The 19,622-nt window shown below is 41.3% G+C and overlaps 1 protein-coding gene across 4 annotated transcripts in view; it reads right to left on the reverse strand.

The window, feature by feature from the left end:
* Window positions 1-19,622, reverse strand: part of ANK3 (ankyrin 3) — a 667,426-nt gene that overhangs the window by 25,983 nt on the left and 621,821 nt on the right. For 3 of the 4 annotated variants that reach the window (XM_032312011.1, XM_032312012.1, XM_032312013.1), the window contains 5 exons: window positions 10,208-10,282; window positions 6,986-7,117; window positions 5,921-6,064; window positions 2,923-3,231; window positions 2,553-2,643 (listed from right to left, as the gene is read on the reverse strand). In XM_032312011.1, coding sequence (XP_032167902.1) covers window positions 2,553-2,643; window positions 2,923-3,231; window positions 5,921-6,064; window positions 6,986-7,117; window positions 10,208-10,282 — 751 coding nt within the window. Of the gene's footprint in view, window positions 1-2,552; window positions 2,644-2,922; window positions 3,232-5,920; window positions 6,065-6,985; window positions 7,118-10,207; window positions 10,283-10,911; window positions 18,760-19,622 lie in introns of all 4 variants that reach the window. The other variant, XM_032312010.1, reaches the window with a different exon arrangement.

The raw sequence follows: 19,622 nt of genomic DNA on the forward strand, positions 1-19,622 counted from the left end.
CCCCAATTCCCAAACTGTCTAGCTATGCTGCCCTTATTTCTGTTTTGTTTTGTTTAATTGCATTGCTACAGCTACTTGGATTTGAGATTTTAAAAAGTCATCCTGAGAGGTTCACGGAGAATTCCAGACCCACCAATGTAAAAGAGGAGGATATTGCAAAAGGCTTTCACATTGCCAGTGGAAAAAACTGCTGGCAGAGAAACAAACGCATTCCTGTGATGAGAGCTCTGGCATCCCCAAGTACCGACACTCCAGTCTTTGGATGAGTTTCCAGTTGTGAATCCTGCCATCTTGATTTTGCAACCCTAACGCCCTTAACTTGGGTCTCCTCCTTCCCCTCCCCTGATCTCTGCTGACTCCCACTGGTGAGCGGGCGCTGGTGCTCACCGGTCACTTCTCAAATTCTGTGAGGACTATTTTCCTTTCAACTGTTAACGATCTTTCTCTTCCAATAGTTTCTTTTAAATTGATTTCCAATTTTTATTAGTATCAGTATAGACTTTTATTTTCTAGCTTGCGCACTGTTTTTACTGTCTTTATTACCTGTAGAATTCTGAAGGTGAAAACTAGCACAATATTTTATATGCATGATATAGATCTATATCATACATATGTAAGTAGGTGTGTATTCTTATAAATCAAATTCTGATTCTATATAAACAATCCCCAATCAACAGCACACCTTATTCCATATGTGTGAGGACAAACAGTCCCAGCACAGTGTGAAGACGCTATAATCTAAATGTATCTATTTCCTGCTATGCAACTATAGATTGTTATTACATTAGAACACAGACATCAAAAATAATACTATTTGTTGTCTTTGCAACAGTCTGGTAGGCTGAGCACAGAATTCTTTGGTCTTATCATTCTTCTAAAGGAATCTTGCAGACTCCTTTTTGCAAAATGTTATAAACTCCCTCTTTGGGAATTTTTATCGAGCAAGGAGTTTATCAGCAATACGAAAATATTAAATATGGTTATGAAAGAAACAAGTTGGATGCAAAAAACCCTGAGGTTATCCCTAGTTGCTACTAAAGTACACTATATTTTAATCTGATGTATGCATAAGCAAAAATGATGCCAACTATTGATTGACTATTTGTACCAATCATGTCTATAGCCATTCTACACTCCAGCCATTCCACAGGCTTTCTTTTTTAATCTGTTAATCTGCTTGAGGTTCCAGTTTTTAAAGCTGATTAGACGGACATTCTTAGAGCTTAGGAATTCATCCAGAGCCACAAAATGCAAACCCAATGCTGTGGGATATGAACCAATGTCTGAAGGGCCCTAGATTCTCACCTTCCTAGAGTTAAGTCCACTACAAAAAAGAACTAGACTCACGATTAGGGAATTATTTTGATTGTAATCAAATTTCCACTACGGCAATATTATCTGGAGTGAAAAATTACATATGCAATGTTGTAAATTACATAAAATGTTCATGTAGGAAAAAAGAAGGATATACAATGTTAAGTGTTTTCTTAGTACTGTAGGAGGACCGATGACTTTTTGTTTCTCTGCATTTTCTATATTAAGAAATTTAGAGGGGCGCCTGGGTGGCTCAGTTGGTTAAGCGACTGCCTTCGGCTCAGGTCATGATCCTGGAGTCCTGGGATCGAGTCCCACATCAGACTCCCTGCTTTCCCCGCTGACCTCTCTCCTCTCATGCTCGCTCGCTCGCTCTCTCAAATAAATAAAATCATTAAAGAAAATTAAAAAAAAGACATTTAGAAAGATGTATGTAAAAGAAATCCACCCAAATTTCAATGGTGGTTATTGCTAAATGATGGGGTTTTGACTTCTTAAATCTGTATTTTAAAGTTTGCATAATAAGCATATTACGTTTGAGGTCAGGAAACAATAGAAATGTTCATATTTCTAAAAGACATGGGGTTTCATTTATTACACTATTTTGAAAGCTCATTCCTTATTGGCTTTGTGAAAGGAGTAATACAAGTAATGAACTAGAAAAGAGCAGTTTTCTAAAGTAAACATCTTTGGCATGCATGTAAAACTGCATTTTACTTCAGGCTAACAGTAGTTGTTTTTTTTTTGTTTTGTTTTTTTAAGGATTTTTATTTTATTATTATTTATTCGCGCGCGAGAGAGAGCATGAGCAGGGGGAGGGGCAGAGGGAGAAGGAGGCTTCCTATCAAGCAGGGAGCCTGATGTGGGTCTCGATCCCAGGCGTCTGGGATCACAACCTGAGATGAAGGCAGATGCTCAACTGACTGAGCCACCCAGACACCCTTGTTTTGTTTCGTTTTGTTTTAAGCAGGGTCCACACCCAGGGTGGAGCCCAGTACCCTGTTGGAACTCATGACTATGACTTCGAGAACTGAGTTGAGTTCCAGAGTCAGATGTCATGTAACTTTCCCTCTCTGGATAAGCAGAATGAACCAACCTTAGAGGCAGATACTATCCCCAAACTGGAATGGCGATTTAGCAAAGAAGAGTACTTGCTAAAAAAGCAGGTACTTAAAACAAATGATTCACTAACGCGTAAGCGGCGATTTGCTCCTCTTTTTTCTGAAATGGAGCCATACCTGTCATCCAGCCGTTCCAGTAACCCACCAGTTATTCTTCGAGCCTGAGCAGGGGACTCTAGGTTTCCACTTGATGTCTCGTTCTGCCAACCTGAAATTGAAGACATTTCCAGTTCTGCTTGCTGAACACCTTTAAGAATAGCCTGTACTTTTTCTTCTGTCATCTCCTCAGACTCTACTCCTTCTTCAAGTTGAACGTCCTCAAATAGAGATTTGAGTTTCTCTTCCGTCATCTCCTCATCAGGACCAGATTTTCCTTTCTCTTGCTGCTCAGAGCATACTCCTACTTTACTAGGCTGTTTCAAGGGCTTTGCTGGTTTAACATCTTTTGGGACCCCAGACATACTTCCGAGGTATTGAGGATACTCACTCAGACAGACATTCTCCAAATGGCTCTCATCTACATCCACTGCGTCAGGCATTTCTGTTAAAGGCATTGAGTCTTCGAGTTTGCTGTCTTCTAAGGAAGTGTCTTCTGCAGTTACCACGGGAGGTCCATCTGCTGAATGCTCTATGTTCCCCTGGGAAGGCACTAGCCCATCACTCAGTCTACTGGGGGTCCTAAGGGGAGACTCTATGCTAGAGATATCGCTAAAATAATCATCTTGCTGGAAAGGGGTGGGTGGTGTGTAGTGCAACCCTGTGGGAGTTTCCAGTTCCACTTGAAAGGAAGGATAACCTATGGAAGACAGTACATTCGGACTGACTGGAATGAATTAGAGTACAGCAAACAAAACACATGGAATGAATTAAATTATATCAGGTATGAAAATGTATGATGAGTTACAGAATAATGTTCATAAATTTATTGGTTTAGTTTAATTAAATGTAATACAATGAAATAAAAGACTAGTGCAAACTATAATAAAACAATACTAATTAAGATATAAATGATTTCTATCAATTTTGATAATTTTAATACAGTAACTTAAATACACAGACTAATTCAATGCAATACAAAGTTAGCTCTCATTATATAAGATATACTTATTCCATGCCAAATTTATTATCTACTTTTAGCATGCAAAATCCATATTTGGTGGACTGCATACAGTAAGCAAAAAGAAACCAATTTTTATAATAAGTCACTTATAACTTATTTTAAGAGCTTTCCATATGAACAATGCTATCCAACTCTAATTCTTATTTTTTTCACTTGAAATTTAGCGTGAGGAAAAATAAATTGAATTTTTGGAAGGAAATTATTATTAGATCTTAGAGCAGTAGCACTGGGAAAAAGAAATCTAAAATGATGTTAGAAAAAGGATTTGAAAGGCAGATAAAGTAGAAAAGACTCCAAGGAAAATTTTCAGGTATCATAATGTGACAGAGATGAAAGGTTTGCGGTGTATATGAAGGTCTTAGTGAACTTGGTGATAGGGGTCCACTCAGAACCACAAGTCAAATAAAGAGAAAAAAAAATGATACACAACAGAGACAAGAAGAAAGCCCTTTGCAAAGAGCTCTCCGGATAACCATGACAATACTGTGAAACACGGAGGTTTATTTACCAGCCTACAGAGAGGGGAAGTAGGGAACAATTCCCTTGTTTTAACCTTTGCTGTGGGGACAAAGGGAATATTTTTCTCCTTCAGCAGAGAGAGAAGTCGACAATGGTCTGGTCATGGTGAGGAAAGGAGGTTTCGTAAAAAAGTTCAACGAAGAGGAGAGACAGGAAAAAAAGGCAGCCACGCACATTTTCTGAATGAATGGTCCACAAAACTACAGCCTAATTTTCCCATCAGTCCATGACAAATACTATCTTAGCTTTTGTTGTAAATTCAAACTGCTATAGGTAAGTCTAGTCACCTACAAACCAGAATGTTATTGAAAAGCTGGTTGAGATTAGCTGAGGTTGATAATCTGCCTAAGTGATCTTCATACACACCTTCCTAAAGTTCCCTATGAATTTTTAAAATAAGAAATAAAAAATATTAAGATGCGACCATGAAAAACTCTTGTGAATTTATTTAATGATATTCTGATTTTTAAAATGTTAAAAATAAAGCTTTCAATTCGATTGACTATTTCCATTATTTTCTGGTTATCTTGCTTGTTAGTTATTTTCCTTCTTTTTTTTCCCTCCTTGTTAGCTATTTTCTTAATTTTTTTCCCAAAAAAGAACATTAAGAAAAGATTCCATAAACTATAACTTGGCAATAATTCAGAATTTGATATAACAATGATCTACTGCTAGTGCAAAAAGAGACTGGCTACCATTACATGGCCTCACATGTAAGATGAGGGCTTGAAGAGAGCTTTTTTCAAAGGTTCTGTGGCATATATAAGCTTAAAATGAAACGAATTTTGACATTATTCCCTATCACCTTAATGTTATGTAAATAATAAGGTATGCTTTAAATTTTCTGTTGACTTTAACTTTAGCAAGCAGAAACTTTTTAAAGAATTTGACAACTTTGTTACATAATATATGTAGAACTAGAAGCTGTTGGTTTTTGTTAATCTAACTCTGCCAGTTTAAAAATGGGGGAAAAAACATCGTATTTTTCAAAACCGAGTAGAAAAATATCCCAAGCTCTTCTTTCTTTACTCAAAACTCATTATAGGAATAAATTTCCATTTGTAAAGGAAGACAAGCACCTTGAAAAACATAGCGAGATATTTGTTATACTTTACTTGATACTTTGATTTTTAAAAAGCCTCAATTTACACAATGAAGGAAAGATGACAGTATTATTATATAAAGTAAGCTAATGTTGAAAAGGACTTACTATGTTATTAGTGACATCTGTGCTCCTTGAGTTAGAAATAACACTGACTTTTATACATGATAGATCAGGCAGGGTTTTTCCAAACCATATAAAATTAAAATAATGCTAAATAAGTAAAAAATAGTTTTGAGTGATGCACTAGACTTTTTCAGTACTTGCTTAAATACTTGGCCCTAGAACAGGAACTCACCATTTTATTTAACAATGTGTATACTATATGCTAAAACTTGACCCAGTAATTTGGTTGTTTGATCAAAGATAGCTTAGAGTTTGGTCTTATCAATATGTGAATAAAAGAGTTCACTAGTTTTTTAGGTTAATGTGAAAATGACAAAAAGAATGCATTCTCTAGAGATTAAATTTTCTTCCACTTGGTCATGTAAAATATTCGAAATACCAACTCTTTCAATTAATTTATGCTTTTATACCCCGTTATTTGTATTTTCTGTAACAGACATTTATTAAGTTTGTTCTAGCAGAGTGTTTATTTGCAGACTCTAGCAGAGAAAGAGCTGTGAAAACGAGAAATTAAGTCAAGCAAATCACAATTTAGTTAGTTTTAAGCGACTGCCTCGTCCTACACACTTTCAAATTTTATCAAATGATTAAGTAAATAGGAACACTAAATTCAATTACCATCAACAGGGTCATGGAAAACATTGTTCTCATCTGCAAAACTTCTGGTGCCTGAAATATTTCCATAATCAAATATTGGTCCTTCTAGGAGAGTCACTATATCTATTCGATTAATTTTTGTCAAGACCGAAGTTAAGGCATCAGCTGAAAAAGGAGAAAACAGGGTTGAAAACCCGATTAAATTATTTTCTGCCGTCACCACAATATCCACACAAAAGCACAGCGATCTGTACCCTCCTAGAGTTTTAGCTCCTCCTCCCTGCTTTATGATTACTTTATGATTACTCTGCCAAATCACCATCCGGAGGGCTCAGAAAGCTCGCTGTTACAGGGAAGTCCTGTCAGGGTCTTAAGAATCACTTGGTGAAGCTGTGTGGGGTGGCAGCAACATTCATTCCACTGTAAGATGCTGAGCAGATGAGCCTCCAAATAGCCAGACTCTTTTTAGTTACAAGGGGATCTATTAAAATTTTAAACATGTTCTTCTGCTTTTTGACTGTCAAAACAGATCACCCTCATATTTGATGCTTAGCATTTTAATGACTTACTAAGGTCAGGCTGACACAGGCAAACCCTGCAATAACTTACTCCACATTGTCGTGCGTTGGCACTTGTCATAGTACAGCAACTCTCCCCTCCCCCCGCCCCAACACCATCAAACCAAAAGGAACCCAAAAATATTGGAGATCTCTCTGCAGCACAGATGAAGCTGAATGGAATGATTTGATTCTATCCCCCTTTCTTTCTCTCCCTGTGCATCTAGCTCTGGCCACAGCAGTAGCCTCCGAGTGCTTCTGACTACTACCCCAGGATTTAGCAGCTAGAATTCGATTTTCACTTTTGATGGTCATGGAGAGAACTAACGACAAAAATGCCAAAAATTCACTACCACTTGCTTTCTTAAGAAGCTTCCCAAAGACAGGTGTTTAAAATACTAGTGCTAAATTAAACAAGTGTAACTTCAAAAGACTTATTACTTTATGATTACTCTAGTTTATTAACAGTAGGCTTATCTAAAATACTATAGGCAGTTTTGAAAGTCAAAGTAATATAATGTCAGCATACTTGTAGCATTTTTTCCGTCTCTGGTAACCCATTTTTTTAATAACATGAAGCTCTGAGAAATTAAAGAATTTGGATTTTCCACACGTATTTGATTGATTTCATCCACTGAAAAATTCAGTTCCCTTGCCAGTTCTGTAGAAAAGAAAAAGAGTTACTAAGATTTCACATTCTGCTTTTATCACCTATGTTTCATTAAACGTAATGCTCGACTGTTACATACACACAAAAAGGAACTGCATCGTAAAACCCAGTCCAGCCTCAAGCATGACTCCTTACATGCTTGCTTTTACAGGGAACAGTGATGACACACCGGCTGTGACTTCACTCTCCTGACCTAACTGCTTAGCTACAATTACATTTCTCTGGAGAGACTCTTTTATAAAGATTCTTGAGCTGTACAAAGGATGTTGCTGGATTCTTTTCATTCGGCCAAATTATTCTTTGTACTTTGTTCAAGCCTCGTGTAAGATAGGCTGGGATACACACCCGCGAACACGGCACAAGAGATGCTGGGAGTGTGCCTTCAGGAATTCCCTGTGGGAGGTTAAATGATGACCACAGTCCAGATTGCTGTCTACACTATGCAGCCACATGTATAACAAAGAAAATGGAAATAGCTCTGTGTCCATCTAAATGTCTATACCTGTACACTCAACCTTGTTAATCAGAGTGTCTTTGGCAAGAAACGTGTGACAATCAGTGGCTGCCTTGGCAGAGGAAACCAGGAGTCGAAGATGAGAGGGAGCCTCACTTTTCACTGTATATTTCCTGTATAGTTAAAAAAAAGTCCTCAGGTAATTATTTTAAGTGATTCCAGAAATAAATGGGGAAAAAAAAAAAAACCCTCCCAGGGAAAAGGAATTGGTTAATATACTACCCGGCTGAACTATTTCTAGCATTTGGAGAAATGCATTCAGAGGCTCAAAAAACTCGTGATTTCACTCTAGGAACTATCATGATGATACACTGGGCTGGGCACAATGATTTACACACATGAGTGTTTATCTCAGGCTTGTACTATTGAAAAATGGAAAACAATCCAAGTGTTGAACAAAAGAAGAGTTCATTGAGTTAATACAGCAGCTTGTGAACTGTTTTGATCATGGTCTGCAGTTAGATGTACATTGTAGAGGGCAATGTTTATATAAATGAAACCAGATCATCAAGAAGCAAAACTTAGCCTTAATACACACGAGACACAGACATTTCTCTCCATTGTAGTCTGTTAAAAACAAAACCAAAGTTATGTATTGATTTCATGACTCAGGAGTGCACTGTGATCCAAAGTTAGAAAAACACCATTATAAAATATGTATACTGGATGTTATTTATCCGTGAAAACCAAGATCATAGAATACGCCATTTTGTGGAAACTAGGTAATAACAAACAAAAAAAGCAAAAAATTATATGGTGTATATAACATTTTAAAGCTTTTTATACAAAAATCAAGGCACATGAAGACGTTCACAGTGGTTTTGAGGAACAGGATTAATTTTGCTCTTCTAAATGATAATTTTAATGGTAATCTTCACTGAGCAGATAGTAATTCGAATTATAAAAGTTAAATATCTTTCTAAGATCTTCATTCCTTTGTGCTTTAAGAGACAATACTCCTTACTGCCCAACAAGCCCTTTATGACCCAACTGTGTCCTTTGTCTAGTGAGCCAGTGACAAGCAAAGACACACTGTCACTAAGAATTTTACAGTTTAATAGCTTTATGTCACATCTTCTCCAAAAATTTGCTCTGACAGACTTAATGACTGGATTTGTCTAAGGTAAGTAATCTAATAGTATGGGCATATAACACTGCAAAACCAACATTTACTCCAATATATTTTCGGATCATAATGTCTGACGTTAAAATATAATTATTATTAATTTTATGTTAGCAAATATTTATTCATAACGAATTGTTATTAAGTCTCAACAAGTTGCTAAGGGTGACCAACTACCTGTCTTCTCCGAGTATCACTAGGCTCCTGGTCGTTAGCAGCGTGCCTGAGAGCAGAGGCTGGGTGGAGGGAGACAAGAAGTTGGGGGTGAGGGCAGGACTTAGGCCATTTAAAGGAAGAAAATGTAGCTGACCTTGTTTGCCATTATCTGGTTTCATATTCTCCCTTTTAATAACAGAGATAATCACTTCCCTGAGCATAGAATATCATGGAGGGTATACAAGATGACTTAGGTATGACAATGGTTAACCTTTATATTTTAAGCTATTCTGTTTTTTGGACTATGTATTAAAAAATACACTCAACCTCTAGAACTTGAAATTTCTCTGATTTGTGTGACGTAAGATTTTGGAGGCCTAGTTAACGTGAAATCTACAAAGCAGAATTGTCCAAATGACACAGAATCTTATCTGCATCTATAATGAAGTGAAATCAAGCTAAACATTCCTTTTCTACCCACGGATTATAAACAGTTTCATTTATCTCACCAAATCCAATGACTTTTGTAAACTGAATGGGTTTCTGAACTTGTATCCTACTTAAAAAATTATAATTCAGATTTTCAACTTCCTCTCATTTCCCTGTTTTCTTGTTTATGTAGTTAATGAAAATGATCTTTGTTTTCCTTTAGCAAAGAGGTAAATTTCCTTGTAAATAAATCTTTGGGCGTAAGAGTGAGTCCACTTAAAAAAAAGTTTCAGGTAAAAACAAACAGATAGTCTGTGTATATCATAAAAACTGTGACGATGACTCAAGAGCGATTAACATTTGGGAAGCACATCTCTGTCTGTCAAATAAAATAAAGTCTTAAAAAAAAAAAAATTTGGGAAGCACAGGCATGGGTTAATTGAACGGTTGCCTAAGAGAGCTGCTCTAAGGGAACAGACCATGTTTAAAATTTTGGATTATTTAAAAGTCATAGGCCTTAGTTGTGTTTTTCTTGACCCCAGAAAATAAATTTACTACTAGGTAAAATGTTACCTTCTATTATCAGAAATGGCAGTGTGAAGAAAGTGCCTACATTTACGGTAAAGGAAGATTTAAATTTCTATTCTTTAGTGTATATGCATCGAAAAAGCTTTGAAAAACACAGGATGTAAGGTATTATCGGTAATTTTCTCTGGGTAGGTAGAATTGTGGAAGATAAAAATGTCTTGTTTTGTTTTCTACTTGTTGCTTGTTTCTCTTTTTTATAACAACCCCCTTGTGAGTCAGACAAAGAAATTAAGAAATGGTATTTGTTTCACTCAGGAGGGTACACACTTACCTGTCCAACTAAGTCCCAGGTGATCGGCTACTATTGCCATCCTGATATCTGTCCGTTCACATGGACTCTGTGGACCTACGATTTACAATTTCTTAATTAAAATAATCATCAAGAAAGACACGATACCGGAAAATTGTTTTTTAGCAGTACTCAGATTTTACAGAGAGACTAATGCTAACACTGTACACTTACATGTGTCCTAGTCACCTACATGAACACTTGTCTTTGCACATGGCTCACTTGATCGTCACCTGCCCCGGCCAGATGTGAGACTACATGGATGCTCAATGTGATGGAATCGAACATGCTGACGAGCTAGCTACTGGACAACGGTTACAGAATCATCGCGTCGGTGAAAACACCATGATGGGATTTCAGCATCTGAGCTTTGACTTTGACAGAATCATTAGTACATTAAAAAAAGAAAAAAAAAAAAAGCTGCTTATCTTGAATGACACCAATATCTTCAGCATGCTTCCCTAGCTGCCTACGGTGTCATTTGGTTGACAGGGAGAGAGAAGAGTGTAGAGACAGCACGCACAGATGACAATGACAGAATGAGAAACTACAGTTAAGTCACCGCACAGGCAATCACGACAGGGCATGCACTAGGCTCTACGAGTCGGAAAGTGTTTACGAACTACGCTCGTTCTCCAGGATGTGAGCAAAGAGTGCTCGAGAGACCTGACTGCCTTCGTCCTCACCAGTCCTCCTACTGCTCCTTCTCTCACTGCCGGCCTTTTCACTCTTTGATTTTAAAGGTGCTGCCTCTGTTTTCTTATCTCTAGCAGACTTCGTTGTAACTGAAGGCGGGCCACCCCGGGAAGTCTCGGACAACGACGTGTTTCTTGAGGTACTGTCTTCCTCATCGGACAACTCGGACTGCATCTTTTTGTCTTCTTCCGAGAGGCGGTCCACAAGCTTTAAGGTCTCACCACTAATTCCCTTAAAATATTCAATGGAATGTTTACATACTTCCTTAAGCTGACTTTTCCTAACTTTTATTGTGGTGGTGGTGGTGGTGGTGGTGGTGGTGGTGGTGCTGGTGCTGGTGGTGGTGCTGGTGGTGCTGGTGGTGGTGCTGGTGGTGCTGGTGACACAGGTGGGTCTTACCTTTACTGGCAACTTGGATGGGAGCTGTTTGGCCTTGCCTTTCTCTGGCTGCCCTTGCTTTTGTGTGGCACATGCTCTCCTACCTGCGTTATCCCTGTGTGTGTCTTTTACTGGAATTCTGGACTTTACGTCTACACATGAAGAAGCAATAAGGGTTTTGGTTTTCTCAGATTGACTGACCTGCTTCGTTTTACTCACTTTCATGTTTGGCATATGACTTGGTGGGCAGGTATCTTTTGGTGAGGTGGCCTTTATGGGAAGTTTGGATTTTCGCCTAATCCCTATCGGTTCCTTGGTCTTTTGCTGCTCTCCAAGAACCTTCTGCTTATTATCTCTTACACAGTGTCCTTGCAGTACCCCTGTCTTTTTTCCTGATGAGATTTTCACTGGATTAGCTTTCTCTGTGGTACAAGTGGGTGCAGAATGTTCTGTCAGAACTACATTACTTGTAATGTTATCTGTCTGTATAGTGGAAGAATCCAAATTGTTGTTGTTATTAAAGTTATCTTTCTGGAAATCGTGTTTTTCCTGAGGCCTAGTGCCCATGTGGCTATTGGCTGTATTTGGAATCATTGTGATAGTTTCATTCTCTAGTCCCTGACAACTGGTCATCACAGCTTCTATCTTATCTGTCACTTCTCCAGAGCCTTCTTTCTTCATGGTCATGGTGGATGCAGAAATTCCCATTTTTATAGGCGTGCGCAACTTGGGGTCAACTTTAGAGGCGCCAGTGGCTGCTGCCGATTTCTCCAGGGAGCCGCTACTGGCTGCGCCTTCCTGACACTCTCCGCTGGTCGGGCTGCTGGGCTTGGGTTCGACTGGAGGTGCCTCTACATTTCTCTCTAGATTGGTTTCTACAGTGGTGTCCCCTGACTGTGGCTGGGGTGTGGCAGTGACCATACTTTTATCCCCTTCCCCCTGGTCCCCTGACTTCCCTTCAGAAGGATGCTCACCAATCTGGAAAAATTGGAGCCTCTCTTCAACAAAATCCCTCTTGCTCATGTCAATTGCACCACTGCGAGTCATCTCAAACATTTTCCCTTCGTGAAATGGGAAGGGGTTAGGCTCACTAGTTGGGGTACTTTCGTCAGTTGGCGTTCGGGCAGGCGTTGTATCAGGGGTTGTTGCTGGAGAGCGGTCTTCCACAGCCAGACCGAAGGGCTTAGTTTCATCTTCCCGTGATTTACCGTCAAAAACTTCATCATCCCCTCGGTTATTAGACCAAGGATCAAAATCTAGACCTTTGGTAGCTACTGTTTTGAAAGGAGTGGCAAATTCTTCGTCTACTTTGTAACTGAAGTAAGTATCAGGAAACACTGATCTGTCAGGATGTCTGCCTTCTAGGGTGAAGAACTGGGCCCCCGATTTCTGCTCAGTCTTATCAGGAGTCTTTTCAGATGAGGAACTTTTAGAAGGTGGCTTGTCTTCGTCGGGTCCCACCCTTCCTTCCTCCTCGATGACTTCAAGTTTACTTTGGCTGAAGGAGCGATCGGCCGGCTTCAGAATACCCTCCGTGTTCCAGACATCTTTCTTAATTTCCATGGTTTGACTTGGGAGTTTCGAATCACTCTCCGTCAAGCCATCGTCTTCGTCTTGCAGGTCGTAGCCGTCCAGAGAGTCGATCTCTGTGGCGTCGGTGTCATGAGAAAACTCGGCCGTGGTGGCGATGGAACACTCCGTGACGGACTGGTCATTGTTCCCATTCTGGGCGGTTTCGTTCTGAGGTGAATCGAGGCCAAGGCCAAACTCGTGATCTTTTCCAGAGCCATTCGTTTCCAGTTCCTTCTGGCTGGAAGGCTTGTCAGCAGGAGCTTTGGATTTTGTCACTTCCTTTTGTTCGTCGTCCACTTCCTTTAATTTGAAGGTGTATTTCTTAACGGGGACGGGCTGATAGAGGGACTCGTCATCGCTCGAATCACTGACGTCGGCCCCTGGGGGAACTGGCGAGGGCGGCTGCACTCGGATGACCGGTTCGGCCAGCTGGTACTTGTCATGCTCATCCCGCAGACTGACTTCGATCATGTCCGCCTCTCTTTCGGGGAGATAATGGGGTTTCTTATCCGGCTCCATCTGGTCTGCATCCAGTGGTGGCGGAGGGGGAAATTCAATATAGGCAACTCGATTGCTTTTGGGTCTTTGGTTAGAGTCTTTGCTGACATCGGTAGGTGTTTCGCGGTCAACGGTTACTTCCTCCACCGTAGTCTGCTTTAAGGAGGCTGACTTGGCCTGCTCCTCCTCCTCAGACTCCTCAGAAACCTCAGGAATTGGACTGGGTTTGCCTGGTATGTAAGCTATGAGCGAGTCTGGTGTCTTAGACGTAAATTCGTAACTTACTTCCTCTGAACTGGGCGTTTCTGGGGTTAAAGGGCTTTTCCCAGAGCTGTCTAGAAAGGAAACTTGCTCTAGAGTGTCGTCTTCTGGACTACCTTGGGGAGAAGGAGGCTGCTTTTGCTGCCTAGTTGTATAAAAGGTCCCCCTGGTCTCTTGTACTGTCTTACACTCCTGACTTATGATCTTTTTTATACTTCCTTGTTGTATCTCCTTTTCATATTGCTTCCCCACCTGTACAAAACTGACATACACCGGTAAAGTTTTTATGTCTTTCCCTCCCTCTGTCTGGGCTAGTGGAGAAACTCTTTCCAATCCGTCAAGGGGACTGTGGTCGAACACATCACTAGAGGGAGACTCCTTTCCTGGGCTAAACTCTAAGGAATCAGGAGATTTGGTGGGAGAGGTTTCGGTTTCCTCGAGAGGAGGGCATAAGCCTACGTAACTCTGACGTTTGGAAACCTTGCTGATTTCTGAATAGGTAATTTTTTCGTCTTCTATAGAATTAAAGTGCTGTGTCTCAACCGTCTCTTTACTCATACTGGACCGGGGCAACTTTTGCGATAGTTCATGTTGGGGGAATGTCGACTGCTCGCAAAAGCCATCGGGGACATCAGATGACAGCATCTTCCTTCCCTCCGCGGCTCTGACCGGGATGTGCGACACGGCTGAGCTCTCACTCCTCCTCGGAGCTTGTTCCAGAGGCCCACCCGGCCGTCCCCCTTCTTTCACAACATATTCCCTATATAAGACCTTTTTGGAGGGAGATTTTACAGTCATTTCCTTAATTTCTGAGAGAGAGCCATTCGTTAACAACTTGTGTTCTCTCTCAGTCACAGACATAAACTCATTCCTCTGACCAACAATCTTACTGTCAGGGTGACCAACGTGATTCTCTCTTACATCGTGAACAAGTACATGCGAGAGTTTTTCTTTCTGAGACTTATTGTTAGTGGCTCCAGAACTTTCCCATGTTCTAAAGACCTTTTTGTCCCATGGTCCCTTAGTTGCTACATCTGAGGTCACATGACAGGCCAAGTCTTTAGCCTGTTGCTCAGAAAAATAGTCAGGCATGGCTTTACTTGACATTTCAGTCCTCTGTGTTTTCACATCCTCGGAGCCAGAATCATTTAGGACAAGCTCGCCGCTCTGCGCGGGCTCGTCTTTAGCCTTGAGTACCATCAGATCGTTCTGCGCGGATACTCTTTCGTCTGAGAGGTCTACAGCCTTCAGCTGCTTTTCTCTAGCAAACACTTGGTAGACGGGCAGCTTGCTCTCCTGGATTTTTTTCACGGGGATTCTCGACTGGCCCTCTGGCTTTCTTTCTTCTTGAGACACGTCCTTGCTTTTTGCCTGTGCGCCTTGTTCAAATTTTAATCTAATGGAACTGAGCTTGGATTGTTTGAGCTGAAACCCAGACTGGGGCCCTGCTGGTGCCTTGCTCTGTGAAACGCTCTCTTGGGTCTCCTCTGTGGGCTTGCTGTCGTCAGGCTGTGGGGACAGAACCTTCTTCTCCGGGCTGCTGGGCGGACTGGCTGCTTTCTGCTCATCGGCTGTGGGGACGCCTGGTCCGTCAGGGCCATGCTGCCTTGCCTTAACCCACTCGTCACTGGATGCCACCAGTTCTGTCAGCAGGACTTTCTCGGGGCTGCTCCCCGGAGAGCTCTGAGAAGAGTACTCTTTGCCATTTCGAGGGCGTGGCTTTTTCTCCGGGGACTGCAGTTCATCGTTCAGCTTTTCGGTTTTGTCACGAAAAAACTGTGACACTTCAGTCAGTTTTTCTTCAGCTTCCTTCACAGTCCTGTCCACCCTATCTTCATATATCAACTTCTCTCTACCTCTGTCTAATCTGTCCTCAGTAAAGCGCATCCACATGGCATGTTTTGGACTACTAACATCGCCAGAACAGTGCAACACTGTCACTTTATCAAAATGCTCATCTTTAGACACTTTACCTACACCATTTTCAGACACATCTTTATAGATTTTGGAGAGGATTTCTTTTTTGGGGGCAGTGACTACTTTTTCTCTGGACCGCTTATCAGACCCCTGTAACTCTGAGCTAGGGGGTCCTGCATGGTCTGTAACCGATTCCTCGGTATCAGAATGAGACACATCTAGCTTTTCTGACAGAAGCATTTTCTCAGCAAACCTGTAAGACTCCCCTCTTAGTTCTGACAACTCATCGTCATGGTATTCTATGGAGTGTTGACTTAAAAGCTTCAATGTTTTATAAGAGTCATCAGATATGAGTTGAGCAGAACTAGGGCGACTATCTTCTTCTTGGGACACAGGAGTGTTCACTCTGGAAGACTCCAGATAAGAAGGCAATGACTCTTCGGCAGTAAGCTCTTCTTCTTCTTGCTGACCCTGCTCCTCTGGACAAGGAAAAGCATCGTGTTTTTCTGGCAGAAAATCTTTTAGGTTAATATCTCCCCGGGATAAGTCTTTCTGATATACATACATTTCCTTCTCTGGATGCTTTTTGGTTTCTCTAATAATGACTTCAGTGGGCTCAGCTTGGTTACCTTTTTCGATGTGGACTTCTATTATACGCTCCAGTTTGGGTTTCATTTGGTTGTCCTTCTCTGCATGCTGGGCTGGGGTTTCAGCCGCAGACTTGTGAACATCTGGAGGCACCGCCGACTTATGCTCAAACAGACCTGCCAGTTCTTTGGAAGGGTCCCGCCCGGACTGAAAGGCCTTCATGATGTCGTGGACTGACATGGTTTCCTCGATTCTTTCGGAGGCCCCTTCGCTGCCTGGTGGGGAATGATAGACCATTCTGGTGGTCGTGGTTATGTGGGTCTCTTCTTTAACACGCATGCCTTTGCTCAAAACTCGGCTGTGGTCGTCATCGTCACCATTGGCTTTCATTTGGAACGCCTTAACTTTTTCCTTAATACTAGAGGTGGTGGGTTTTGGTTCCAGTTCCGTAAAAGTAGGCGACGGTTTCGGTGACACGGGCTCCTCCGGGGGACCTGGGGGAGCATCTCCCGCTGAGGGCTCATAGCTCCTGATAACATGCACCACTTCAGTTCTTGTTTCTGTGATGACAGGAGGGATGGGGACTTCGTGAAAGAGTGGCTTAGGACCAGTGCTCTCAGCGCTCTGTGGGGCTGAAGGCGTTTTCTCACTTCTTGTCTCAAAGCCACTGTCAGACAAGGGGCTTTTGTCCTGGTCGTGTTGAGAAAAGTCATCCGGAGACTCTAAAATGGTATCTGTTCCGAAAAAGGAGTCGGCCATTTTACACAACTCTTTCTCAGAGGTGGAGGGCCTCATGGAGGCTGGCGGCATTTTGAGTTTGTGTTCCTGCAAAGCGATCGCTGGCTTCAAGATCCTTTTCTGTCGCTCTTCGCCATCCTTCTTTGCGTCCTCAAACTTGTACTTTAAATTTGTCAATGAACTACTCCCAATATCGTTTGTTAAGTAATCAATAACTTTGGTCAAGTTATAATCCTTCTCGGAGGCCGCTTTTGCTTTCACGTGTACTCTCTCCGGCAGAGACGGAGAATGGCTCGCCGCAGCTTGCTGCCTCGCCTCCCTTATTTCTTCCGAACTAAACTCTATCCAGTCGTCTTCGGGAGAGAGTCCTTTGTCACTCTTTGGCGATTTGGGCGGTCCTTTGTTATCTACACACACATCTTTCTTAAGGATTTCGCTCACTTTCACTAAGTCTTCCTTTACTTTCTCAACGATTTTGAAAGGTTCTTCATCGTCAATTCTCCCTTCTTTGGGGAGCTCGGGTTGGAATGGCTTCTCCTCAGGCACGTCTGTTTGTAGGATCGCAGTCATCCGCATGAGGTCTTCTTTCATTTCGGCCACGTCTTTTAATATCTCCTGACTGGAAGATAAAGAGGATGGTGTAGACAGCTTAAGGGCAGAGGGTGCAAGGAACAAAGACGACTTAACTGGAGATGAAGTTCGATTGAAATGGGGCTGAGGACGTGTCTCCGTAGTCAATGTTTTAATGGGGGACAGCAAGGCTGCTGCTGATTTTGTAAGTGAACTAGAGTCTGGAAGTTTCTTTAATGCTGGTTCCGGCAAAACATTGACTACAGAGTATACTGGCACTGTTATTATCGACGAAGTTACAGATGAGGTAGTTGCAGATATCGACGACCCAAGGGATGTATAGAGTGCACTTGCGGAAGGAGTTCTTAGAGACTGAAAAGCTGATGGTGTCGAAGAAACGTATGACCTGAGTGGGGAAAATGGCATGGCTGTTGTGGTAGAAAACACTTTCTCAACTGTGTCAGTGGCTGCATTAACCACAGAGCTCACAGAGTTTGTAGCTGTAGAAATTTTTTCCTGTAACGTGGCAGTGGCTTTGCATCCGTTAATTAACGTTGACGATGACGGATACTTGAGAGGGGAAATAGAGCCGTTGACCAATGCTACCTCTGCGTGTCCAGGCATCTGTTTCACAGGTGATGAGAGAGAAGAGGCCATCGTGACTTTCGCAGATGAAATGACATCAACTGCTGATTTAGCTGGAGACACCACTGACTTTAGAGGTGAAGATATTAGCGGTGCTGCTGATGTAATAATTGACTTAAATGGCAAACTTGAGGAATACATATTAATGTTTGACTTGGGGGAGGCAGGGGGTGTCATAGTAATGGACGACCTCTCCAGAAGAGACCCTGCTGTAGTCACTGGAGAGGTGCGGGAGGAAAACGTAGAACTGGATGCCAGCCCTTTTAAAGGCGAGGCCTCTGGGACTGTGGGAGCTCTAACGAGGTTACCAGAGGAAACTTGGATATTGTATGGAGATTGTGACACCACTGTTTTTATCGGTGAAGACATTGTCCGAAAGGATCTAATTGGAGATGCCACATCACTAATGGATTTAACTGAAGATGTAGTTGATGCGCCTAATGTGGATTTGATTGGAGAAGGAGTCGAAACAGACCATATTGATTTTAACGGAGAAGCTGATGGCGTGTTAGAGGAAGAGCTTGATAAGGAAGTGAAGCCTGACTTGGCTGGCCCAGGCACTGTAACCGGAGCTGTTGTCCAGGACTGGTATGGTCTTGTAGAAAAGAATGGCTTGTATGAGTAAGTGGTGGGGAGGGATCTTGTTGCTCCTGCACTCCGTTCAACTGTTTCTTAAATTTTAAAATGAAATCAAACACAAAAATCAACAAAAATGGTTGAGAAACAGAGAGACCAGAGAAAAAAATTGGTCAGTAAACTTTGAAATATTACAAAAGCAAGTACAATTGTTTGCATGATTTAGAATGGAAGAGGCAAAAGGAACAATTAAAGTAAAAGAGGAAAAAAAAAATTCCACAGACATAACTAATCCAAAGTTAAAAATAAACAAACAAACAAAGAAAAAAACAGAGCAATGTGAAATGAAAGACAGAAAAAGCACATCGCAACCAAAGAGGCCAACAATGAGAAACAGAAAACATGAGGAAAGAATTAATGATGAGAAAAATAACCACAATGGAAAACCGTTGCCTTACTTCCTATTGACTTTCTTATGTGCTGGTTTTGAAATATCAGCAGCCACTCTGTTTTGCCTGTATAGGTACAAGTTTGTTTTGTGCAACCGTATAACTTTCATTTTAGCAATGTCTAACGTTCCCTCTGCTTGAACCTTTCGGTGATACTGATTGCGTCTACTTAGAACCGTATCGATGTGTCACTATACGTTAAATATCTAGAACTCTTTTTTAGAAAACTACTCAAGCCTATTTCATGCAGAATCCAAGTTAACTTTTAGGTGACAGGCAACTGATGTGCAAACTGTGAAGCCACTGGATTTTAAATCTGTACCTTCCATGCACAATTCGGTTATGCTTCACACCCATAAAAAGCCAATAAGAGCAAGAAATTTTCTGAGTCAGAAGTTTAAAAGAAAAAAAAAAATAAAACAAAGAAAAGGAATGTTTGCATTTATTGTTTCCATGCAGCATATTCCTTTTGGTGAGGAAAAAAGAAAATGGAATATGAAATGATTTAA

This window comes from Mustela erminea, chromosome 14, assembly GCF_009829155.1.
Source record: "Mustela erminea isolate mMusErm1 chromosome 14, mMusErm1.Pri, whole genome shotgun sequence".
Taxonomy (NCBI): domain Eukaryota; kingdom Metazoa; phylum Chordata; class Mammalia; order Carnivora; family Mustelidae; genus Mustela; species Mustela erminea.